Source organism: Crocodylus porosus, unplaced genomic scaffold, assembly GCF_001723895.1.
Source record: "Crocodylus porosus isolate Cpor-Errol unplaced genomic scaffold, CroPor_comp1, whole genome shotgun sequence".
Taxonomy (NCBI): domain Eukaryota; kingdom Metazoa; phylum Chordata; order Crocodylia; family Crocodylidae; genus Crocodylus; species Crocodylus porosus.
Window position 1 is genome coordinate 7,351,420 of NW_017728942.1, and position 27,434 is coordinate 7,378,853.

At 41.3% G+C, this 27,434-nt stretch overlaps 1 protein-coding gene across 1 annotated transcript in view; it reads left to right on the forward strand.

Moving 5' to 3' along the window:
- The window catches only part of CDH4 (cadherin 4), a 611,276-nt gene that overhangs the window by 468,271 nt on the left and 115,571 nt on the right, over nucleotides 1–27,434 (forward strand). The window contains exons 5-6 of the mRNA XM_019548218.1: nucleotides 8,161–8,316; nucleotides 16,431–16,575. Coding sequence (XP_019403763.1) covers nucleotides 8,161–8,316; nucleotides 16,431–16,575 — 301 coding nt within the window. The remainder of the gene's footprint in view (nucleotides 1–8,160; nucleotides 8,317–16,430; nucleotides 16,576–27,434) is intronic.

Sequence of the window (27,434 nt, forward strand, 5' to 3'; positions counted from 1 at the left end):
TGTTGTAGGGGAGGGAGCCCTGGCTATTTATACCACCTGTACCTTCAAAAAAGATCAGAATATGAAAATCAGGAGTACTGCATGCCAAAAAAGAATTAGACCTTTGAAAGACACTGATATATTTTTTTCATGAACTAACAATAGAACAGAGTATAGACCAGCATGTTACTAAACTAAAGAGACTGAGTAAGAATTGTGGTTCTGGGAGTTTGACAGAATCTGAGCAGAGAGAGGATTATTTGTGGCACTGAAGACACTACATTACAAGAAAAGCTATTGCATGAGGGAGATTTGTCCCTAGAAGAGACTACCCAAATGTACAAGGTAGAAGAAACAGTGAAGGCCCAGGCTACAGAGCTGAGTACACGTAAAGGAAGCATGCAGTAGGCACGAATGAATTTAGGCAGAAAAAGCCACCATACAGCATGGAAATTCCTACGTGACTGTAGAATTTGCCACTGGCAAGGAGAATGCAAAGGGAGAGAGCAAATAAGCAGATGTGTACCAGGTGTGAAAAGCAACATGGCCGCACACATTGTGCTGCATTTGGAAAGTTCTATTTTAATGCTAACAAGAGGAACAATGGGCACTTATGCATGTGATGTATCTCTGCTCCAACATGTGCTAATTAGTACAAATCAGAGTAGACTGGATTAATCGAGTCTGCTGGAGTGTGTTCGTTAGCATGCTCCAGCAGCCTCCACATCATGTGTATTCAGCATCCCCGTGTTTCAAAATGTCGGCTGGGGAGCTTTAACTAAAGCTCATCAGATGAGCTTCCGTTAAAGCACCCCTGCTGCCATTCTGAAGCACGGGACACTGAATACATGTAACACTTCAGCTAGATCAGCTCTTAGACGCCCTGTGTTGCCAGGGGCTGCAGATCCCAAACACAAAAACCTCAAGTGTGCACAGCTGAGAGAATATCAGAAGAGCTTTATACAGATGCAAGAAAAGCAAAATCCATGAAAGGGACTAGATTTTGCCAGGGCAAGGACAAGGAACAACTGTTTCATTTAAATTGGACACAGGAGCTGAGGTTAATATTTTACCAGAGCATCAATATAGAAAATTAAAATCAAAAGTAAAAGAGTGGGTCCAACCAATCTTAGAATGACTGGCTATTCAGGAACTACAGCTGCCTATACACATGCTTCAGGGTAAAGGTGGGGGGGAGGGCATTTTAAGTAGAGCAGCTCAGACAGCTGCTGTAATTAAAATGCCACAGTGTCACATGTACTCAGCATCCCGCATTTCAAATTGTAGTCGGGGCACTTTAACTAAAGCTTGTTCAACAAGGTTTAGGTAAAGCACCCCACCACCATTTTGAAATGCAAGACACTGAATACACATGACACTGCAGCACACTGGAGTGTTCTAATTAAAACCCACCAGCAGACTCAATTAATCAAGTCTGCTCCAACACATTCTAATTAGACCACATCAGAGCATGTGTATAGGCACCCAAATATACCACTGGAAAGAAGATGTATTGATAGCATCCAGTAGAATAACAGAGTGTACAACCATCCATTCATTGTGTTACCTAGGTAGGTGGCACCATCTTTAGGTCTGGCAGCTTGTGAGCATCTGAAGCAAGATAAGTGTGTGCTTGCAATATATGAAGACACAAAATCCATGCCTCTTGATGATCATCTTCCTAGGGAGAAACCGACTGTTCCAAAATGCAGGAAGCAACTGTGTCACTAAAAGGAGAAATGTCCCTATGGACACAAATGCAAATACTGTCATGCAGAAAGAGGAAATCAGCCTCCGTGTGCTGTGGCTAATGAACTTTATGCTATGTGCAGCAGCACAGGTGCCAAAAGCACAAGATCTGTTAAAAGAGTCGTTGTCAAGTTGCTTTGAGAAATAAGTGTTTTATGGTAGAGATGAAAGAGCCAAGATATCAAAACCAGATCCCACAAAAATCAGACCCTGCTGCCACAAAATGTCATTTCTTTTGTGCATGCAAGCAACTTCCTTGCCCATGCAAGCACCTGATTGGTGGATGGCCATGCCAGCTTGTCTATGCCAGCAGTGTAGATTTTGGCGAGTGTAGCTGGTGTAGTATATTCTATCCATGCACCATCATTGCACCTTCCTTTACAATGGGTTTCCTCTTGCCGTGTAGCAAAAAGCAACTATTCTGCATAAGTCCAAGTTATATTATATTATATCGTGACATACCATAATCCATTGTTACTCCACTGAGTGAATTAAAGCTGCTGTATATCATTACATTGTATTGTCAGTTGCAATATGAGTCTGGTGTTCTCCAAAGGGCCTAGCATACAATCCTCAGCAGCTCGCAGTTCTTGTTATCCCTCATCATGCAGCAAGCAGCACAAGTCACCTTCAGAGAACAGCTATTCCAACTGTTGTCCTGTAGGATGGAAAGGTTAGTAATTATTAAATCCAAGGAAGGGATCGGGACCACTAAGAGAACATGAAGATTATGATTAATAGGAGGAAAACAGAGTGATAAAGCCTGTTTCCTCAAGCAAGCCCTTAAATTGAAATCTCGCCCTATAAAAAAAAACCCTGCAGGAAGATCACAGCAGCACATTAAAGGCTGATGGAAGCTCATGACCCTAAAGATTTCCTCTAAAAAGTGAGATGAAGTCCTGTACCACAAACAGGCTACTTAGCATGCCAAGGGGAAGCCCATTAAGATACAATGTTACTGCAAACCACAAAATCAAATGTGACAACAGAACCACAGAAGTTTTATATCAAGGTTACAACATACTTTTCCATGAATGTTGGCTGTAAAAATGATGTATTCTCCTTTTGCTGTCGCATCTGTGAAATCCCCCGATCTCCAGTTATTCTGGCTTTATGTTGGTGTAAGTAGGAGCAGAGTAAGATGCTGACCCTTTCCACTTATAAAGTGGGAAATGATTTGAATGATTATACTTCAGTTTAGATGACTCAGCCAGGCTTCAAGCACAGTGCAGGTTAATTTATAATGCATCTCGTTAAGAAAGCAAAGCTGTCTGGTTAGGTAACACTGGTAGAGTGGGACTCCAGATGTGACTTCATTTTTGGCCTTGGTCACGTCGCTCAAGCTCTGTGTGCTTCTGTCGTCCATGTGTAAAATGGTTCTCTACCTCGCCAGAAAACTGTGGAGACAACTTCACATTGCAGAACAATTTCATAGATTTCATAGATTTTAGGGTCGAAGGGACCTATTAGATCATCGAGTCCAACCCCCTTTCCCTGGGCAGGAAAGCGTGCTGGAGTCACCCCAGCCAGGTGTTGGCCGAGTCTCCTCTTAAATATCTCCAAGGAAGGGGCACAGCACCACCTCCCTTGGTGGTATTCCATATTTTGGCAAAATATGGAATATTTTGGCAAAATACAGAATATGGAGTTTCCCCACGATGTGGGGGAGCCGTATCACAACATAGATCTATGGAAATCTACCGTCCTCAGTCTCAATCAAATGATCTCTCTATTTTTAATTACTGATCTAATCATCGACCCAAAAAGCCAACTTCCCTCCTACTTATTTGTTGAGAGTGAAAGCCATCATATAATGAACAAATCCCTGTTAGAATGATTACCAAGCCTCATAAATTAACTTGCACATCTCTTAAGTATGCCTTTATACCTATTTGTGCAGTATCTAGCGCAACCGGCCCTCGAAGCTCAGGGGGCTCAATGTTACAATAATAAAATTTGAAAATACATTAATAAATTTCAAGAAAACGAACCTTTCACCATCTGTTCTATAAACCAAAAAATCTAGCATAATTCTCAGTTGCATTATAAACTGAAAGGTAAGTGAATAAAATGCCTGTGTGTATTCTTCACTCATACTATTATAAGAATGTGCTCTGGTTTTCTCATTTACCAGACATAAATAACAGGAAAAGCTACTCTCTCCTGATCAAATCAGTTCCCCAAAACAGTGATTTTAAACCCAATCTAGTAAATTCCCTGAAACAGTGATTTTTTTTTCTTATGGTAAACTGGTTCAGTCATGGTTTCAACAAAATAAATAGACCGTATATTGTAGTCACGTAACGTTCTTATGTCCTCGACCAGATTTGCTAAATTGTACCCTGGGAGTTACGCAAATGAAGGCATTTGGCCAAAATGTTACAGGATCACTTTAAAATACATTTTCTTTTTCAAAAATAATGTCATTAAGTGTGTTAAAATTGCAGGGTCTGATACCAAATACATGTGCTTTTACACGGTGAACATTTCACCGCTGGTAAGACACACTATGTTGCATTGTCGCTGGTGTTGTGGCTTTCTGTGACAAATGCCACTTCTCCTTCTCTAATTTATCTGGAACCCCAAGTAGCTTTGTTGTTGTACTGGAAATGAAATGAAGTGCAGGTAAGTCGCCAGCCACAGTCGTGGGTTCATGGTGCACGACAAACAATGAGTCACTGCTGAGCATTTGCAACATTTATCCCGCTATCGTCCTTTAGCTTAATGCAGTATAATTATCTCATAGATTTTCTTACTACAGTTGGACAACTCAGATGCATCTCATGGTATATTTCATCTCCTGGATCTGCAGTGATTTACATATGGACAGCTTAACCCTCATTAAATCTAATAAAAGAAAAGCAGGGAATCCTTAAAGCATGCACTTTGTTAAATTGTACATAGCTTTCTGCAGAGCACGGGGAGGCTCTGCCTGTGTATGTCCTCAGAGTCAAACATAGGAGCAGATATTCAAATCCAGCCACCTCCTCTCTGCCTCTGTCTTTCTCCGTACATGTACATGGGCACAATGTGGAGCAGGAAATAGATTTAAAAAAAACAACACCGCTCACCTCCTCAGCTCTCAGTTCACCTCATCATTTCTTCTGTTTTCATTCCCAGGTATGGGAGCTGTTTTCTGTCTAAATGTCTGCATCCATTTCACAGCGGAAATCAAGCTGTCCTTTCTGACTGTTCCTCCTGCTGCTCAGTTTGGGTCCCATTGTGTTGGGCCCATAGCTGTTAGGGTTCCCATGGAGTTGGGTATTTTCCTGCACTGGGCTTCTTTGACCTCTTTTGCACACGTCCTGGTTACAGATGGTCTGTTAGCCCTTTGCCAAAGTGGGACCTTATGGTCCAGCTGCCCTGTGCCCCTGAGGAGCAGTGCAAACCCCCACAAAGACACCCCAGTTCCTTACCCACATCTCGTTTCCTTTGTTTCATACGTGCAGGCACTCTGGTTTATAGTTTATCTTTTCAGGGATGTATAGCAGGTGCAGTATATACCACCCAGATTTTACAGAAGTTTTTGAGACAGTAACTCTTCAGAGAGCACAAGCAATGTGCAGATCTAGAGCGTCTAGGTAAAAACAATAAAACACCTGTATGCCCATCCCCTGCCTCAGTTTCCTTTCCTTACCACTCCTGTGTTTCAAGGGTGTAGGTTGGAGCCGTGTTGGTCTAAGGACATAGGCAGACAAGATCCTTTGGGTATATCTGATATATTTTATTAGACCACCTCAAATACAGTTGGTCTGTTTGAGTTGGTCTAATAAAAGATATTGGAGTTGGTCTAATAAAAGATATCGGGTTTACCCAAAGTACCTTGTCATACCACTTCTGAGCATTTCTGAGACTTTCATCAAGGCCTTTTAGGGTGCCCAAGATGCCATACCTACCCATGGGTTCGCCTCTGAAACTCCTGCTTCGAGCCTCTTGGTCCTTTCCTTCTCCAGTTTGGTAATGTTCGATAGTCCACTTCCTGCTGATAAACCCTGTTAACATGATTGTGTGTTCAGCCCAGAGGATAGAATTAGAATTTAACAAGTTCTTGTGTTTGTACTGTAGCTTCGTTCAGACAAGGCAGGTGAATGTCTCAGAGACCTTGCTTGCCCGTGGCTAGCCATCTGCACATTGAGGTGTTCACTGATGCATCAATTCTGTGAAATTGCAGAATCTATGAGTTATACCCGAGACTGAGTCCCCAAACTATTATCAGTTTTGGTAGGGCAACTCCTGTTCTCCTTCCAGCCTTCCTAAGGAAAGGGTCACTCAAAACAGAAGGCCTAGCAATGCCTTCGAGAGGCTTTCAGACTTATCTTCATCCTGCTTTCTGTTGATAGGTCTGTCTATGAGCATGCATTTTTATTTATGAAAAGCATTTTTGCTAAAGGTTGAGCTTCTTGAATGGAGCTACTTTCTGCAGCATTTCACCTATGTTCAATCCTAGACCGCTGCCCAGTAACCAGAGTGAAAGCTGGCCCCTTAAAATGTGCAATCTTGAGATCCAGGGTTCTGCAAGCCAAGTTGAAAGTTAGTTGTTTGCACCCAAAAATTCACTAATGCAACTGGCTAGGTGCTTGTATGGCATGGGCAGGTTGAGGGCATGTAGAAAATGTCCCTTGTACCTACTCTAAACTGCCATGCAAGCGTAACTCCAATCGGTTATTCTCGGTACTAACAACCTGAATAAGCAGTGAATCCTGCAGCGGAGAGACTGATGAGCCTTCCCATCTTCACTCACCTTCAGTCCAGAAACATAGGTCCAGAAAGAATCAATCCTGGTCATTTCTAGTGATAACTAAGATTAATAGCTGTTAAAGCTAGCAGGCTGCTACATGGAATCAGTCCACAAAAACAGGATGCAAATGAAGTACCGATTCTGGGCAAAAGCACAGAGGATACTCAGAGTTGCTCATCTACGTTCTTTTATTATCGCACATCCAGCATCTTGTCAGACCTGAATCAGGAGGCAAAAGTGGTACCAATAGGTTCTGTCTAAGAGGGTATCTGAGTAGTAGCCCACCCCCTTTCCAAACTCTGTTCAGTAAACCCATCCTCCTCTCCCCTGGCAAACCACCTCCCATCACCTAGAATAGGAATTCTTAATTTGTGCTTCCTGTGTACTGTATTAAAGTGCTCAGGCTTTTCAGAGACTGCAGCTGCCATATCAAAGGCATACGGCTACAAGATGGATTTTTATTATCTTCCCACTAATTTATTGCATGCAGAAAGCTGGAAGGGAAGGGAAGGAATATACACATGTCACCCTGATGCTCACCAGACAGTTTGTGACAGTGAGGGAGTGGGGGCTTGTTTATTTGCACCTTGTTCCTTGCCTTTTCCTTCAGAAAAAGGCCTGATGTTACGGGAGCTTCTTTAACCGGCTGATCTGAAAATTAACTAGATTTAAGATTTAAAGAGATAGTCAAGGTTGCTAGGGTAACATCTGAGCCTACTGTTTTATTTTCTTGTCTACGTACTCAAAGTTCATGTAATGCTTCGTGCCAGATTTGATTTGTTGTGTATTTCTCAAGGTGTGGGAGGAAGGGAAGGAGTGCGTTTCAAAAGCAATGCTTCAATGCTTTTTCCCTTAAGAAATAATTCATTGTAATGGTGGCATCCTGAAAGGCATCCTCAACTCTGCATTAACAAGCTAGCAAGCTTTTATGATGGGTGACATAATGACCTGGATATTCAGATTTCCAGCTGCATGTGTGGGTGCAGAGCTAGAATGCCTGAAAGTCCAAAACTAATGATTGTGCACCTGTTTTTGAGGCCCTGTCTTCAAATGTCTTGAACAGGATTTTTTTTAGAGGGTGGCCTTCCCGAAAGCTCAGTTTGCATCAAGGTGACTCCAAGGCATCCCTAGTCCCAAGACATTTCATCACAATAAAGTGTGCATAAATTAGGCATAGAATTATATGTCTAATTTTAAAGGCTTTGTTGCTGATTGATAATGCGTATTTATAGTAATAGTATTAGCACATAACTCATATTTACGTTTGCTCTGAAAGATATAGACCTGTATGCCCAACTTGAGGGCCATGCCAGGGTTTTCCAAGGAGCTTGGAGCCCAGTTCCCCAAGACCACTTAAAAATCTCAGCCCTGGTTATTTGCATACATAATTTAATCATTGCAGTTGGCTGTGCAAGTGAATAAATTGTGCATGGAGTTCTGAGACTCAGGAAAAGCATGTCAGGCAGTTTTGTATTCTGCTTTCCAGAGGGGCATTTGTAAAGAAGTGGGGGGCAAAATCCATTCAAACTTCTTAAACTAGATGGGTTTATGTCCAAAATCTGCTTCTACAAGTCACCGAGTGAAGTTTACAGCAGGCTTGCGGGGTCGGGCTCTTACTGTAAAGCCTTTTGAACAGTGATGCCATGACTCTTTCTCCATAACTAAATGATTACTATCCTTGATATTTTATCCAGATTCGTTCTGATAAGGACAGTGAGATCCACATCAGATACAGCATCACTGGAGTAGGAGCCGACCAGCCTCCTATGGAAGTCTTCAGCATTGATCCCGTATCTGGCAGGATGTACGTCACCCGTCCAATGGACAGAGAAGAAAGGGCTTCCTACCATGTAAGCACATGATGCCATGTCTTTTCAAGTGTTAGAAATGCTCTCTCCTCCACAGTACAGTTTTGTGGCTTGACTTCATATGTGATTTCTTTTTGCTGAAAATTAGGACCAGGTTTACCTCTAAAATGACCTGAAGTAAGGAAAGGGAATGTAAGTATAGGACAGTTGCACATCTTGCTCCTCTCATTTTGCAGAGATTGGTGCTCTTTTCTGTGATAGAGATAAGTAAGGGCTGTATGGGTTTAATTAAAGGTAAGATATTGCATCTGTCTATTCAACCGGTATAACTTTGTGTGTGTACATATGCATCGACATCGATTCCTGTTTTACCTTGCTTTCAACTACTCTCATTAAATACACTGAATCACTGTAAAGTAGATTGACATGTGTACATGCTGTGTTACTACTTTACCTGAAATAGTGCAGCAGTTCACCTCTAATTGAGGCATTGCAACTTTGTCTATAGGCCAAGCCTAAAACACTATGAGTCACTAAGAGCAATATTAACATGACATGGGAAGTTACTGATTGAGCAGTTACTACTCTGGGAAAACATGCAATGATTATTCTTGTCATTTCTCATTATAGCTCCTAGCAAGGTGCTCAGAGAGTAAGATGGAACTGCCATATAAGTTATTAAGTGTTCAAATCAGTGATTCCTAACCAGGGGACTGCAGCACCTGGAGGGTACCTTGAAATCTTTTCAAGGGTGGCATGCAATGGTAGGACTGCTAGGTGTGCAAATGTGATTCACAAGATATATACCCAGAGGTTTCATAGTGTTCAAACATTCTCTCCTGTTGTGGTCTTTCAGAGTTGTGTGCAACAAAAGACTACTTCGGTTATTTTTATGTAGTCAGAAAACCAGTGAAGAGGAAGAGCTGGCATTTTGCAAGGGGTGCCTCAAGTCTAACAAGGGGTGCCTTGAGTCTAAACAGATTGAGAGCCACTGGTTGAGATAGAGGAATATTAAAGGCAAGGGGAATCTTTGAAATGAGTAGCACGGAGAGGTTTCATAAACTTTCCTGACTCTCAAAATGCTCCACCTGCTAGGCAATGATCAGGCATTGTGTTTTAACCTGCATCACAGTTAGAGTCACTTCACTGCAAATTTAGCCGCCTGGTAAATAAAGTCAAAGGAACTGCTAAAAATGGTATTGTGCCTCACATGATAGCCCTGCAAAACTTTGCTGCTACCTGCATCAATGCACTAGCTCTTCCCCACAGCCACTACACAAGGCTGTTTCATAGATTGCTTTGTACCAGCATTAGACACCTCTACTGGCATCATAATAGCCATTCCTGGGGATGCTGTAATGTCAGTGCAATGGTATGGGTCACTTCCACTGACATCATATTCTTAACTGCTCTGTCGGAGATGCACACGCTGTCAGCTTTATCAGGTATCTAGTTAACCATGTTGACACTGCTCTGGACTGGGGTAGAAGGATAAAGAAAATAGATTACCTCTTTAGTCGGATGGAAAAAGAGATTTCCCCTGGGTAAAAGAGAATCCGAAGGAAAATTATTTTATCCTCTGTGAACAAGAACAATTATTTTGTCTGGTGTGCCCAGGAAAATATGAAGAGAAATTATTTTCAAAAAGGAATATTTGAGAGAGTCTGTGTTGCTTCAGTTTTGTCGATACCGTTTCAACGCTGCCAGGTCATTATGAGCGCGGAGTTGATATAATTCACAAGCTAACACCTTTGATGGAGCCATTATGATGTCTAGTATTAGATACTCGCAGCCAAAAAAAAATGACTTTGTCGCCCATAATAATGACTTATGTGACCCATAATCCTTAATAACAAATTTACCCTATTAGCTGTACTGCATTACAGAAGTTTCAGGAAAGCTTGAAAAAGGCTGTGCAGCGGAGGCTTGTACTTCTTCCTCTTCTCCCTCTGCCTTCCAAAAAGCCCTCACACTTTGAATTTCTAGCAACAATAACCAAATACAGACACATTTTAAAATGCGGGTTCTTTTCTGTGCAGTTTATAAAGGGTTTATAAAGTATTATTGAATGCTACTAGCACATTAAAAACAAGCAGAGTATGTACTCTTAACCGAGTGCAAGCTTGTCAGTGAGCAGTGTTGGTAACAATTGCTCAGAGTTATAAACCGTCTTTGACCTGTTGAACTCTATAGCAAGTCATTAATAATGTATTAAACCATCAATTATTTATTAACGCCTCGCCAGCCATTTATGAATGCAACATACCTAAAGCAGCGATCCAAAATACAGTGGTGAAGCCAGGGTTTTATCATCATAGAAAGGCTGAACAGGCTCTAGGAGTTTCTGTGCTTGCCTTTTAATGCTCCACATTAGAAAGACACTTGTCTGGTAAAACCCGCCTTTCTTTCTTGAGCTGAGGCAGATCCACTTTTAATTATTTTGGCAGTTCTGAAGCAGAACTCTCTCATCAGCTTGCTTAATCTTTCTTTAACTTTAGAGAGGATGGATTACCCTGGCTTCTTCATTATCTTTGTTACACATATGTCTTTTTGTCTACACAGCAGAACAGAGGTACAGTTGTAGCACTTGCCAGCATATCTCTTTAGTTAATCACTCGCTAATAGGTGTAACAGTAGCACTGAAGAGGCTGTAGCATGGCTTTTAGCATTTGCTCACACCAGCAGGATTTTGGATATGTGCTCTGGCTCTTAGAGTACACTGCCTATGTCTACACATTCATTAATGTGTCATAGTTATGGCACATTAAGTTTAGTACTTGGATAACCAAGTAGTAAATCAGTGCACAGTAACCTGCACTACTGCGCAGTAGCGTTGGCGCACAAGTTTTTAGTGACACTTACTGTGCAGTAGCCTAATGCTACTGTGCAATAGCGTATTAGCACGGTTTTTGCTCGGCAGGCTACCCTGCAATGTTATTAGGATACTACGCAGTTAGCGTCTCGTGTAGACGCACCCACTGTTACCCGTTCTGCTATATCTTCATGCACATTCTTATCTGTGCTACCTTGCTTAACCTAGTACAGGTGGCTAGCACTTCACAACCGCACCTTCATGTTCCTATGTAAATATGACCTATTTTAATTACTGCCAAGTACGTTTCAGGAGGTAGCAATATCTAACGTGGATTGTTTCTCCTGATCCTGGTATTTATTTCCCACCAGTCATGCTGTTGTAAATAATGGCTCTTCAGCTTGTCTTGGTGAACAGATCAGTGATGCCTGATGTTTCTTTAAGCATTTCAAACACTAGAACCTCCAACTGACATGCGTGTAGGCCTTACAAGAGGTAGAAAAGGCCAAAGCTGGGGTTTCTCAATATATTTTCAAGTATTTATATCAAAACACAAGCCCCATTAATATCCAACCTAAATGATCACTATAGGTGGAGGCTGTAGCCGTGTTGGTCTAAGGCTACAAGCAGACAAGGTTCTTTGGGTAAATCTGATATCTTTTAAAGATCTTCAAAAAGATATCAGGTTTACCCAAAGGACCTTGTCTCCAAGTGATTACTATATAATTCAGTGAAAAAGTACGGATATGTGGGATGTCTGCATTTTCCAATTTAAGGACTCAAGACCAGTTCAAGGAGCGGTGTTGCAGGACAGCGATGTTCCTGATGTTGGCATCTGTAGCATTCCTCAAGCAGCAGGTGGTTCCTTGAGACATCCTCTCCCTTCTCCCTATATCCATGCAGTGACCACTCGAACAGCAGTCTGCTTATCCAAGCTTAACTTTCATAGTCAGATGACTTTGATATTCAAGAGGGAAGGATTTTTTTTTTTGGAGTGATATCTTTTTGGACCAACTGCATGGTTAAAATAAAGTTAGACAAGCTTTCAAATGCAAGACATTCTTTATTAGGTATTCAGTTAACACCTGAGAGCTGATTTTTAAATAAAGCCTGACACACTACCAATGAGAAGTTGTAAGCTTTCATTCTGAGGATCTACTCTGAAATGGCTGGACCAGGGAAGGCTGGTTGCAAGATGAGCAGGAAGTATTTATTTACAGTGAATAAGAGATAAAAAGATAGTTGGAAACAATGAATGTGAACCAGAGAAACCAGCATTAATTCCACTAATTGGAACCAAAAATGTTACCAGCTCTATCATTTATGAATGTTGGACTTGAAGGGGACTTCTGGGCCATCAAGTCCGGTGCTCGCAGGCCACCATTTATCCAAAGATTCCTAAAAATCATCCACACAACACCCTAGACCCAACCAGAAGATACAAATCCAAACAGCAAGGGGAGTCCTACAACATGCCACAAGTAAAAGCAGGGGATATGATGGCACTGCCAATGCCCTGATCAAGACATTTCATCACAATAAAGTATGCATAAATTAGGCGTAGCATTGTATATCTAATTTTAAAGGCGTTGTTGCTGATTGATCATGCATATTTATATTAATAGTATTAGTACGTAAGTAATATTTACATTTAACACAATTCACGGTGTTGACTTTGAGTAACTACTTTCTGATATCACCTTCCTCCTGTGTAGTCAGTAATCCTGATACTGAATCATTTGTATGCCAACAGCTATGTTTACACTGGAAATTGTCTGCAGAAAAACCTCAGACACATATGGGGATGGCTGCTAAGTCTTTTAATGAAGATTGTCATAACTTTGAAAATATTTCTTAAAGGATACCAAAGCCCCTCTTTGCCTGTTGTAAAATTGGAACTGTGTCGTCTTCCACCAGCTAATGTTGACTTACTAGTTAGACTTTTGGTCAACACATTTAGGAATCCAATTTAAAAAATGGTTTTATTACAGCATTTTCCACTGGTCCTATTTATTTCTCCACTAACCTGCAGCCAAGACCATGCTCTCCACCAACTTCAATATAAAAATCTCAACCTTAAGAAATGCTTACTAAATCAATCAGTCAAAAAGCATGGAAAATGTGGGATGTCTGCATTTCCCAATGTAAGGACTCGAGACTAGTTCAAGGAGCAGCATTGCAAGACAGAGGAAATGCCTTATCCCTGGTGTCCTTCTGCGTAGCAGTCCTCAAAGCAGCAGGGGGTTCTTTGAGTTATCCTCCCTGCTCTCTATAACCCTGCTTAACTTCCCCAGGGAGAAATAACATGCTGTGGGTGATGATAGTGCTAGCTCCAACCCCACAGCTTGTTGTGAGGGAACAGGAGAGCAGTCCAAACCATAGACCTCCCCCCCCAAAAGGCAAGAAAAGAAAACCCAGAAAATACAAGGAAAAATAAAAGACCAAGGGAAAGAAGAAATAAGGAGCGAGGGAGAAAAACTGGGCCAAAAGGAAATAACCGAGTGCTGGACCAGGAGGTGAGAGAAGAACTTTTTAAGGGCTCTCAGCCATCAGTACAGTCCAGCAAGAAAGCGAGGCTGCTGCTGTGCTGTGCTCAGGAGTGCCTGGTAAATGGAAACATCCCATTCGGTTCATCCAGGCACAAGCCGCAGTTCAGATGTGCTTCCTTTCAAACACCGCTCTCCCCTTCATAATTCAGGCATGAGGATCTAACGTTGATGTTAGCCAGAGAGCTCAGGGCTAACACTGCAGGTTTAGCAAGATTGCTGCTCGTACTTATTGAATTTTTTTTTCTTGAGCAAAACCTGTGCATATGTACATTGCCTCGGTGAGTGTGGCAAGAAGATAGACTTGCAGCAGTGAGAAATTACTTACTCCTGGAGATTTCAAACAAGAGCTATCAAATGTAATTAAAAGTTTCGGGGGATGGGAGTCAGATCTGTAAGAGAAAGATATTGGCTTTACACTCTGCTTTATCTCTGAATGAAGCCATTTCCGCTCCTGGAAATACAGCAAGAAGGAGCCCAGCACGGCTTCAGTTTGAAGATAATAACTTTAATTTTAGCTCCGAATTACTTTTTTTCAAAGACAATCTGACCTTTGACTTGTAAAGTTATTGAATTGCTACATCTGACATGATGAAGGATAGCTCGACTGACACAAGTCAAAGCAGTTTATACGCAGGCATGAAATGCAGATATTAAGAGCATTAAGAGTCATGAAATACAAATGCCACATTTTATATTAATCATGGAGCCTGCTTTTTCAGGGTATTTTTAAAAAATGGAATTTTCAACCTCTTTTTACATTTTCCACCCCCCTGCCGTTAGATTTCTCCTGGCTCTTTGCTCTCTTCCCTAGTTCAAAAGTTAATCCAGCCTATCATAATACAACGTAGCTCTTTTTGTCAAGCCCCGGACTTCTTAACCTACATGAAGAGGTAGAAATCCCATCAAATGCAGGCATGGCAAAAGCAAAAAGTAGAAGGCAGTACTAAGACTATTACCACATTCACTTGCTGTGCACACTCTCTTTGGCACATTGGGTCTGAATTTTTGCAATGCTGAGCATCCACAACTCCAATTGAAGGTGTCAGTAGGGACTGGAAGTGCTCATTACCTCTGAAAAGCTAGGCCATTATACATTAGCAGTCTTGCAAGGAAGAGCATGCTAACAGGTGGTGTATAATGTGAGGACTGCAATAAGGGCCAGTTAGGTAAGCCTACCTGTTGATCCAGTGTTGAAGTGGCAGCCTTATTTTTTTAAGCAGTTTTTTTTTCACCAAGCTACTTTTATCTGGAGCTTTCATTCCTCATTCATCCGCCTTTCAGAACTCAGCGCCGGGTTTGAACACGGGCCCCGATTTTAATGTCGCGGTGGCAGGTCAGCAACGTTCAGCAGTGCTGAAATGAAGAGCGGGGTGACAAAACCAATCTGCAGAGCTCTCGGAGAGCCAGATGTCCCTCCGTCGCCCAGCACGGATCAGACAAGACTCCCATCGTCCGCCTTCCTCCCTGGCCAACATCATCAAATACATTCTGCGTGCACCCCATTTAGGGAAGCCATCTGTTCCTTGTAACGAGGAAGCTTTTCATTTTTTTTTCCCCCTCACCTGATTACTGATTGTTGCAGACTATTGTTGATTGCTTTATTTTATTAATTACTCATTTTGACATGCTGGATCTGTTCCTTTTACCCTGCAAACAGATGCTCTTGGTTTTTCAGCATTATTTCTGATGGTTGTTCCTCATCAGGTAGAGCCCCAGGGCCTTTTGAACTGAGCACTCAGCAGTACGCTGCTGGGTATTGTAACATTGCATCAGTGATGTCGTAGTGAAGGCTGAGGAAGGTGTTTTATTCTTTACTGTATATAGGGTCCCTGCCCTCTGAAAAAAATCTCCTGTTGGGCAGGGGCAGTCTTTGTTTTGTGCCTATATGGAGCCTGGTAGTGCAGCAATACCAATAATAGATGAGACTGTCAACAATTATAAGATCCCATTGGTCTGTAATTGCTACATGTGTTTTGTGGCCACAGGGTGCTTTGGGATTCTGCGTTAAATCCCTGGTGGTCGTAGAGAAATGAACTCATGCCCTAACTTCAGTTAGTAGCAGGCAAAACTTAATCTGAGCAGATTGCTACATTAAGTGTCTTATTTTAAAACATACTTAAATATAATGATCTGTTAGCAGCAAAGAAAACAAAGTCTCTAAGCCAGAATGGTATTGTTTCTATTGACTTTTATTTTTAAATTATTTTAGCCTTGTGTCCCGTTGTGAAATAATGTGTATCCTGCATAGCTTAGACGAAAAACAAATGTCTGCTTTCTGCTGGGAATACTAATATTGAGAGCAGTGGTGCCCAAACTTTTGGCCCCTTGGGCCAGATGAACAGTACGGGGTTGTTCTAGGGGCTTGATCCAGCCCCACATGCTGTATTGCACCGGCAGCCCTGATTCTGCATGTTGGATTGAACCTCTTGCCACAGCCCTGACCCCTCGCCCATGCTTACTGGATCATACTGGATTGGGACCACTACCCCAGCCCTGCACATTCAAGCCAGATCTGACTCATGGGGCCATGTCATGTGGCTCATAGAGCTTGAAAATTTGGCAGTGGAGTAGCAGTGGCCACATTAATTGCCTTCACTCTCCTGCTGCCAAATTGCTGGACCCTCGAGGAGCCCTGCAAGCTGGATCTGCCCTGTGGGCTGGGGGTTGAGCACTCCTGATCTAGAGAGAACAATTTGTGATAAAGATATAAGCTTAGAAGTCAACACTAGCAAAATACTGTCTTCCATTTAGACCATACTGTGCTGATGACATGTTTCTGTTGTGTTTATTTCCAGCTCAGGGCTCATGCAGTTGATATGAATGGAAACAAGGTGGAGAACCCCATCGACCTCTACATCTATGTGATTGATATGAATGACAACAGACCTGAGTTTATAAACCAAGTCTATAATGGATCTGTTGATGAAGGATCTAAACCAGGTAGAGTTGGGAAAGTTCTTAGAGTTGCCACAAGTCTTCAAATATAAACCTGATTTGGTTGCTTTGACCACCTGTTCAATAAGTCGTATTAACATTGAGGGATCTGGGGGATTTCTCTTCTTCATTTTGCTTTTCTTTCTTTTTTTTTATTAACTGCTATAGAAAATTGGAATGATTTAGCTTAGCTGGCAGATACTTTGAAAGAGAAGAGGGGCAGAATTGGATTCAGTTTGTCTTGAATGTTTGGAAGTTTTATTTGCAAATGCAACTGCTGATGTTTTGAAACTTAAGTCCTAGTACTTTGTCCCTCACCTTTGCTGTATTTACAGTGTCCTACAAGAGTAGGTACACTTTTACCAAATCCTGTTACAGAAGGAAACCCTGCGATGATCTCTGTTTTTGGCACAGTGCTCAAAACACTTTATCTGATTGCCATCTAACACAGTCCTTTGAAAATTCAGTATTTAGCATCCATCTTGACTCCAACAAAATCTATCCCAGGATGAGAAGAAACTTTCAAGAGCAAATTGGATGCTTATCTTGCTGGGATCCTATGACCCCAGCTGACTTCCTGCCCTTTGGGGCGGGGGGGTGGACTTGATGATCTTCCAGCCCTAATGTCTATGAAATCTATGAAACTCATTTTGGCCCTGATCCATTGTAGTGCACTGGAAGATGCCTATTGAGTCTTTCTCAGTGATAGACGCTCAAAAAGGCTGTACCTGAATTGATTCAGTTCAGGGGAGGGGCCAGCCAGCCCTGCCATGGAGCAGAGAGCCCTGCTCAGCCCAGAGAGCATGCTGGGATGCTGGGGGAGTCTGGTTTAACTTAAACCGGGAAGGGGTCTGGGACAGACATTGCATAAACCGGTTTAACCCAAATCAGTTAAGTCTGATGCTACGGTCAAACAGGTTTCTCTCAAACCAGTTGCAGCCATTTTCAAACCGATTTAGGTGCACTGTTCTGTTACAGGTTTAAACCAGTTTTCTTCACTTAAACCAGTTTGCATAATGTCTGTCCTTAGCCTGACAGTCAGTTTTGTGTTTTTTTCCCTTGGCATGAATTAGGCAAAAACCTAAAGCCAGATTTTCAAAATATCTAAATGCTGGGGTGCCTAATTTATACATAAAATTCAGGTAATGACTTACATTTCAGCACATTTGTGTTTTTGGAAAAAAATATTCTTTTTAAGATTCTCATTCCAAAAAGCGTGTTGATTTATTATTTAGGCGTAGATAAGTGGCCAGTTTACCGTTACGGTAAGGGATCTGCCTTTGTTTGTGCTGAATATAATTAACATGGCTGCATTTATTATTTAATTAAAGAGTGAGACTGTATTGTAAAAACTGTTGTTGGTATCTTTAGGTAAATGCTGTAAAATTTAAACTTCCTAAAGTCTTAACAAGCTTTTTTTTTTTTGCTTTTTTTTTTGTGGCTAGGATAAATTTATCTTCAGTTGTTTACCAGGTAGAGGGGTTAAACATCACATGACATTTGGGTTGGTGTCAGCAAACATTTATCATGACTTCTCTGCTGCCTGAGGTAGTTGTCATAGAAAAATCTCCAGAGGCCACTATTTTTAACAAGGTGAATTGCAATCCTGATTGATTGTCTTTCAGAATTGTGAGGAATGGGCTGTAGCAGTGACATGTCGTGGGGACAAAGTATGACATTATTTCTGGAGGAAAACACACAACACAGTTTCTCTCCTGGTGTGTTCTGGGTAGAGATGCGCCAGACTTCAAAGTCCTGAACCGGAGTCGGCTCGTCGGAGCTGGCATGTGAAGACATTGAATTGATCCTTCTAATGATCCTTTCTTCCAGAGACAGTTTTTTCCACCCCCCTGTTATATTAAGGCCATGCTGAGACTTCCACAGGCAAGTTATCAAGGTCTGGGGTGCAGATTGATGCACGGCATTTCCATAACAAATCAAATTTCCTACATCTTATTCTAAAACAAATCAATATTGAAAGTGTTCCCAAATGTTAAACTAGCCCTGCTCATTAGGATGATAGAAGCAGTAAATTGCAACCTCTTCTTGTCTGAAATCCAGATAAGCCTTTAAGCTATTAAATGAGAATAGGATACCTTTGACTACAAAATACTTGTGCCTCTGCTTATACCAGTCGTTTTTGGTATTCTACATCCCAGACTACAGCGCCTGCCTTTAAGGCAGATAGGTAGAAAGCAATCTGTTTTATTCAAAAGCAATTACATTTGCCTTTGATGTATTTGTTTTTCCCCCTTTCTTGTTTAATCGGTATTCTTTTAAAGGTTTATATTAGTATTGAATTTCTATTCCTTGCCTTTGTAGACTCTCCTGGGAACATGGATATCTGAGGCCCTTATTCCGTGTACCTGGCAATAATTATAATCTTGTGTCTTTGAGAAAATAATAGAGAGGTTATACAGTTAGTTTGTATTTCCAGTGCACTTGTCACGTTCTGTAAATTAATATGCCGCTGTTTTGGAGGGAGGCAAATGTAGCCAAAATGAAGTACACAGCTTATTTAGCTAAAGATGAAGCTCCCAGAGATATGGAAGCATCCTCCTTAATTCAAGTTAAATCAGGAAATTACAGTCATCAGAGGTACTGCACTAAGGCTTCGTAGAACGAGGCAAAAAAACTGCAGGCAGGATTCATAATTATTCAGCACGATGATCAACAAATGAAAGGTATGGTATGTATTCTTACAGGAAAGGCATGGCAAAATGTGTTCAGTATTGATTCACCAGCACAGTACATATATTAGACAGTTTTGCTTCAGGTAGGCTAAGTAAGTCTTATGAGATGGAATAGATCAGCACTCATTTCGTAGAAAAGGCCCTTTTCAGCACCATTGAGCTTTGCCTCAGGACTTGGAAAATTCTTCCCTGACTCCTACACAATTGCTGTTTCTTGTACCATCCTTATGCCCACATACGGGGTCATTATTGAAAAGCCAATATTTACTTAGTTACTGCAGGATGTGGAATGCCACCGATATTTTCATCTGCACGGATTAGAAAGTCACTCGACTATATGCAGTAAATGCTGACTTTAATGGCAACCACTATAATCAGCCAAAGTTCCTTTGAAGTCAGTAGGAGTTTTTCCCAGATAAAAACAGTCAGGAGCTCAAGATCTAGCCCATGTAAATCTCCCAGAGTAAGATCATCAAATATACACCGCTGAGCAGTGCACAATGACCTTGGCATATAGGGGAAAGCCCCAGTAAGACTGATTAACAGGATCAATAGAGCAGATCACCTTTGAAGTGAACAACAAAGTGCTCTCCTGTGCCATTACAGCACATTGCTGAGAAAGAAGCAGAGAGAAGCAGTAACCCAGGGGTTGCTCCAAGAGCAGTTTTGCCTCGAGAAGGAGCAGCACAAGAATTGCTTAAATGCAGCATGCTCTCGTCTCGGGCACAAACCAGCTCCATCTGGTAAGGAGCAAGCACTGGGCTTCCTTCCTGCCCCCCTGAGTTTAGCAAGAAAGAGCGTTCCCTATGGCGGGCAGAGCCCTGGACCTGCAAAGCCTGCTTGGCCTGTGCAATGAGTAGAGAGAAGTCCCGTCAAAATACAGGCCGCAGAATGGTGCGTCAAAAGACGCCACCGTGATTCGAGGTCACGGGAATGCAGACAAGTGGATGAACATGGGCGATGCTATGCTGCATGTGATACGGCCAGTTTGCTCTACCCGGACATCTCGAGCATCCCAAATTGAAAACAGATGCACCTCCTGCAGAGAGAAAAAATAGTCTCCCGCAACCATTGTGGCTGTGCGTTTCACATGGCGTGAGCCAGGAGAATCGGCGCAGGAAGGTGCAGAGAATTGTTCAAAGGTGGTCCGATCTCCTCCTGGGTGAGAGGGCCGTAATGAACCCAAGAGGCCGATCGGGGGTCCCAACAAACACGCTCTCTGAGCTGTGTAAGTCACCCTGGGAATCAAACCTCGACAGGAATGCAGACCTCAGCTTCATGTATTTTTAATTAAGGGCTGTTGTTGTGAAGTGAGAGTCTGATCTCCTTCAGGTGAATAGTTCCTCGTGCCGTGAATTTAGTCTGATTGAAATCAATGAAACTCATCCTTATGGAATAAGGTACCGCTCACAGTGACTCTAGGTGTCGTAATGTGGCTCTTGCACAGCGTCGAAGCATACAATAGATTGAATTATATCTCTTTTCCCTTTTTATGTGCTCTCAGGAATGCATTCTTCCTAGCGCTGTCAGGTTTATTTAGTCTAAGGTGGCGCCAGTGGACCATTTCGTTTTTAAAATGCGGGCCCTTCCAAACAAATGCAGAACATGAATAGTGATGTATGACTCTCTTTTACTGATGGGTCCAGCTTTTTTCCCCTCCCTTAGTTGTCTTGATTTAATGTACCACTATTTGAAAGTGTATCTTAAAAGGCCATGTTTTACTGGTATTGAATAATGTTCTGCTTCTTTGAACTTTGCCTCTATAGGAAGAACACAGCTAAGATTTAAAAATGCAGCTGCAAGTGAGAGCCGAAATTCCCCTGGTCCCTCTGGCAGCCTTAATCAGCAAAGTTCTCATAACTGGAGAACTTTCCTTGCAAGAGCCGATAAAGCAGGATGGATACCCCAGCTTCCTTTCTGAATGCAGTACATGATGCAGGAATGCTGTTGTCCTGTCAAAGCTGATTTCTGGTAACCAAGCCTTGTTAGCTGTAGTGGGCGATAGCAGAAAGTACTGCTTTCCCCCCACTTGTGCTTCACCAATTACCGCCTGACATGAACTTGTGCTACTGCATCACTACAGCTGTGCTTGTAGCAAGCCAAGATCATCCTGTGGGAGGAGAGCCAGGTGGAATATGATTTTCTAGTTTCTGAGACATTTTCCAATTTCAGTTCTTTCCCATTCAAATGCAGAACAAAAACCAAAAGGCATCAAAGTTCCCCTTGCGCAGATTCCTAGAAATACATGTATTTGGGGGAATCCATGTGTTTCCATAAGGTCAAATCTTTTGTTCCAGTTTCAACCCTTTCTATTTGACGCCACATGCATTTTAGGAAGTTGAAGCCAAAAGTCTTTTCAAGGTGAAAAAGCAAAAGGTTCCTTTCAAAAAACAAAAAAAGGGGAGAAGCGGGGCCAAAATTGCATGTTGACCTTTCTTGGAGCTTTGCTTGATTTTTTTTTTGTTAATGAAATTTCATCCAAACTGGCACATCTCTGCAAAACACTTGGCTTTTAATAAATCAGCACTTTCCGGTGGAAAATCCTCCCTTGAGAAAATTTGTAACAAGGCATTTTAACCCACTCTTCCATCTATCTTGGGGTGAAAGCTTTGAACTCAGTGCCTCAATTCGGAGTGGCTTCTGATAGCTCAAGATTTCACCCTGCTGCACCCCTGCTTGCTTCATTTAATTCTTGAAGGCATCGTTAAGGCAAAGACCGGAGTTGACGCCAATTTCTTGCCCCTAAATGAAGTACCTGAGAGCAAGCAACCTCCAAAGGAAAGAAACATTACTAGTTGAAAATGTTGTAATTTAAAACTCACTGCCTTCCCCTAACTTCACACAACTCTGCTAGCATTCTTGTTACGAATATTACCTAAAAATTAAAGAGAAGGGAGCAAAACCTACATGTGGCAAATTGAGTTAAAGAAATCTTATTAAAAAACCCCACTATTATATGTAATACCAGAGACTTTAAAACAGATTATTCTATTAAAGTCTCACTTGTTTGTGTATTTGTTTTATTTCTATGTCAGCAGAGATTCCTTTAGAGATTAGCACCATGGGCTAATGCACAAATGGGGCCAGATACTTGAGAGTCGTCTGAATATTAAGAATTTAAATCTTTAGCCTCAGTGATTTGAACAGAAAGCCAATTGTGGGGCTGAATTAGTTTTCAAATTAAACTTCAATTTAAGGCTTGTGAAATTAATCCTTCAAGGCACAGAGTTGCATTTGTAGGTAAATTCATACGTGGAACTGAGATGCCGAATTCCTGGCTCTTCCCCTCTACTCACCTGATATTACAATTAATAAAGAGATGCTCAACATCCCGCCGGTTGTCTTTGCAGGTGAACGACGAGGGAGGGTATTGTCGAGTGACAAAACTGTTGTAGCGAGGGAGGGAATGAAAACGGCGGTGAAGTCCTGGAGTCATTGAATACAGCTCCCGTTGGCATTTTAAAATACTGACAGGGATAAGTGAAAGCTACTTCCTTCCCATTTCAGTCTGAACCATTACCAGAGCACCTTGAAGTAAATCAATAAAACATTTCATCTATATTCATTTAAAAGTTAACTAAATAATAACACAAAATATTAATAGTAATTAATTTAGCTTGAGATTCGTTTATGAGCTTGGAGGTAAATTGATTGTATGATTCTGTATTTACTTACGGTCCTGATTCATGAAGGCGTTCAAACATGAGCCTAATTCTTCATTAAAGTAATAGGATGGGGACATACTAAAATGCTTCGTTGAATGGACTTACCTATGTATTAAAAAAATCAAGCGAGTCCATCAGTGCTTTGTCAGCTCAGGACCTTAGTAAATAAATAGCTATAAAAAGATGCTATACTCTGGCATTCAAAACATTATGCAACTGTTTTAAGGCATTCTTAATAATTCAGTTGTGCAATATGGTGAGTATAACAAGAATGTGTATATGTATTCCTATGTGGCCAGATACCTTAATCAGCGATAAACTAAAGTATCTCTACTGATTTCAGTGGAATTAGGCTGGTTTGCATCCACTCAGGCTCTAATTTTTAGGCAAAGAGTGATTTGGTCTTGATAAAGTATGTCCAAGTGTGTTTGTACGGTGAGCATGCGTGTTTGTGATCAGTATGTGGATAAATAGTCGTATGCAGAAATATGCTGAGGAAGTGTATGAAACATATTAGCATCTCCCTTGACTCTCAAAATTGTAAGCTATTATTGTGGTAATGTTTGGGCAAAGTTGACTCAACTTTCTAAAAATTGCAAGCTGTTCCCAACGGTAAGACCTAAAATGTGTGAAATTTCAAGGTGAAACAGCGGAAAAAAGGACCTGCTGTTCTCCCTACTACTGTATTTATTCACATTTGTCACTATTTCCATTCAAGATCAAATGCCATGCAGTAGTATGAAAATAGTAGGCAATACAGTGAATTCTTGGAGAGGGCTACCGTGCAGAAAAGAGTGTTTTCCTATGTGTACTGTCTTCCTAATAGCACCAGAACCAAGACAGCATGGAAAAGTACAGTAAAAGTATTATAGTCCTTAAAGGGATTTCATTTTTAAACAATCTCTTTTTGTTCTTACCAGAAGTTGATTCAACCTGTGGGTGGGAGTTTCAGTCTATCGTGGTTTGGAAGCATTACTTCGGAGTTCATCATACAGCCTATTGTACAGCTGATTATAACCTCCTTCCATTGATTTTGTATAGACGTGCACTTCATCCTTGCATTTGGTAAGCTATAAAAATAGCTTTGTCCAATTCACCCCTCTCCACCCACACATGGATATCCTCTTTGGAGGTCTTTTGTTCTCAAAGCACCATTTTGAGATAAGAAAACGCCCTTCTGGAGTCGCTTTTCCATTTTGCATCAATTTGAGTAGTTTTGAAATCATTGATTTTCTTAACTTTCTGTATGGAAATAACCAGACCCAATCTCAATGCAATAAAATAAAATCCCATATCCAAAGCTGTTGATGTTTTCTCTTCCAAAGGAAATGGTAAGCCGCATATAAAACAAAATAAAACTGGCTGAATTAATCTTCTGAGACTGGAAGTGAATTATAACAGTGCAATAGTCCATGCACTGCTCTCTTTTACCAAGCAACCACAAATAATATACTGCAAAACATTTGGGGAAAATCTAATAAAGGCATGTTATTCAAAAGAAGAGAGGGAAAATTGATGGCAGTGAAAAACTGTGGAGGTTCATGCTAACCAGAATAAATGAGCTTTTTATTCATCCTTTCCCAGGATGCAAAAAAAAAAAATCAAGAGTCTGGTGTTGTGTCCTTTCAGTCACATGTGCTCACATTGCGTGTGTGCGTGCATGAACTCGCTGTGGAGCTGTAGCGTACTGTACAAAATACCCTGGGCACAGCCCACATAGTGTGTCATTGTAGACTACAGACCAAATTCTCTGATGGCCTTAATTTCATTAAGTGAACTTTGGCTCTGTCCACACTCCTATCATCATCCAGTCTTGCAAGGCTACAGCAAATGCAAATATCTGCTAGCAAAATTCACAGCACAGCATTTCCCAAGAAGAAGTCTCTGGGCCACACGACCCATGGTGGGACTGGCTTCTGTTGCTGATATTCCCGAGCAATGTATTCCCTTGGTGCATTCTTCCAGTTCTCAGTCTGGTTGAATATTAAGTACTATCCGTTGTACATTCTGCTTCTTCAGCTGCATTAATGGCCTGTCTGCCTTAGTTCAACTCTGCAGCAAAATCTTTGAAGTTTAAACTTTAGTGCTGTTTTACTCTATTATGGAAGTTATGAAACCATATTATAATTGCATAGACCTCTCCTTTCTCAGTGAAAATTCCAGATGCAGGCTGAGCATATATTAAAGCCCAGATTTTGTGCAGAGATGTCTGCCTGATTTCACTGTTCGTGTGCATATTTGCCTGTGTAAATGAATTCTTACTTTCTTATGCATTGTGTTTGCTTGCAGTTCTGAAAATCTTAAGTTATTCTTATTTCACTTTATGTGTTTGTTGCGAGTGCCTGGCTATAATACGGCCTCCTAAGTTCAGCTGAGGCTCATCTATTTATGCAACCCGTCTTACGTGTTCTGACAACACATTTTGGCCTATCATGGTAGGTTTTTTTCTTCTTTTTTTTTGCCTTTCTGCAGCTTTTTAGTCTCATCGGGTAGCAGATTACTTGGCTAAACTGCACACAAGTTGACCTGAAATCTGGACATACCCCTATGCTATTTGTGCTCTATGCATCCATTCACTTTCTTTCCCAAGACGTTAATTTTGTTTTAAACAATAGAGAATGTATCACTTCAGTTCCAGATGGCAGCACCCTCTTCAACTTATTCAATCATCTCTAGATCCACTTGTTCTCTTTATTCTCATTAGGTTGTCTCTTCATGCCTTGTTTGAGGTTGAGAATGTGATGTCTCCACTAATTAGGGAGTGACATCCTTTATGAATTAGGTTAGCTGCTTGAAAGGTCAAAATTTGCCATTAATTACAAAAAATAATGGTGAAAGAGAATGCCAGGAGCTATCAGCTACTCCCCGTGGAACATCCTGTAATGGGAAAGTGCTGCTTTTACTTTACTTTTCCATCTACAGGATGTAGCATACAGCTTAGTTTAAACATATTTGCAATGTATTAGGTCTGCAATAGGATTTCAAGCATTTATTTTATCTTGATGCCTTGCGCATCTTCCAATATAGTTTGATAATCCTGTTACATGATCCTGGCGGGCCTGATTCTCACTTCTCATTTGGGACCAATAGCACTGAGAATATAAAAGGGCTTTTTCATCTGTTTAATACATTTTTTAACTTGGAGATGCTAGGCTGCATAGCAGGGTGCTTTTGTCTTTGACACTACAGTAGTTTTCTCCATCCTGTCCTCATGTTCATATCTCCTAAATTGCTTCTGCTATCATCCTCACTACTTGTACTTTCAGTAATGACAGCTCTGCCTATTCATCATTCATTATATTGATTATCCAGACGATGCTGCATTGATTTTAAAGTAGTTATTCCGTTTAAATGTCTTTCTGGCCTTGCCCTCCCTTCTTTGACTGAAATGCTACGTTTGTTTTTCCCTTCTCGCTTTCACAGGGTCTATCCTTAAACTGATATCTGCTTCTTAAAACTCTAAAGGATCAGGATTGCAGATTTTGGCTGCCTAGCTTTGGCTGACAAAATACACAGGATGAAATCTGAGCCCAACTGATATCAATAGCAATGCTCCCTTGGCTTTCTCAGAGGGCCAGGATTTTGTCCAAGGAGATACATAAATCATATGGGTTTCTAGGTCAAAATATGATGTTTTATTTATTCACGACCCCTCTAATTCTGGATTCATGTTATGACCTGTTATTAACTTTGGTGGTAATGATGTCTTGTGCCTAGATTACTAAACCGGCTCTCAGGACCCAGGTTTCTCTCCCAGCACTGCCCCTGCCTACTAGATGACCGTACATAAGTTACTCCATCACCCTGTGCCCCAATTTCTCCACAAGTACAATGGGGATCATAATACTCGTCTCTTTTGCATTGGATCAACTGACAGAAAACATCTATAGCAGAGCAAGGCTTTATTTGTAGTTATATCTGTTGCATATGTAGAGGGTGGTTCCTAGGCTCTGCAGTGCTCTGTGAACTCCCTCACTTTTGGTATATCAAATATACATGGCTACAGCCATGGGATGCCCCATTCACACAACCCATAGTCAGGCCGTACAAATTTCAAACGTAAAAGTTTATCATCAAAAATGACAAGCCCCAAAACATAATTTCCCTGAGAATAACCTTGTCTGATTGCTGTTATTCTCTTGATGCTTAGAAATAACCTGCCTGCCAAAACCCAGTATCCCCAGGCTAGATTCACAGCTCATGTAAATCCATATGGATTCATTGGCGCTGCGCATGTGTGCAGTGATGGATGAAAATCATGGTCTGATCTTGCAAATGGCCATGAGTTTGAGATGAGCAAATTCTTCTCAGCAAGTCATTTGGAAAGCAAGACGGCTGCTGATTTCACTCTTCCACTGAAATACAGAAACCAACAGGGAGCCCAAAGTTAGAGCGCAGCGTTCATACAGATCCGTCATTTAGAAACCAGACTGAAAGACTATCTGGTGCTTAGTAATGATGGGCTGGAGCAGCCTACAAGATGAAATTGTAAGAGGGTGACTGTCTT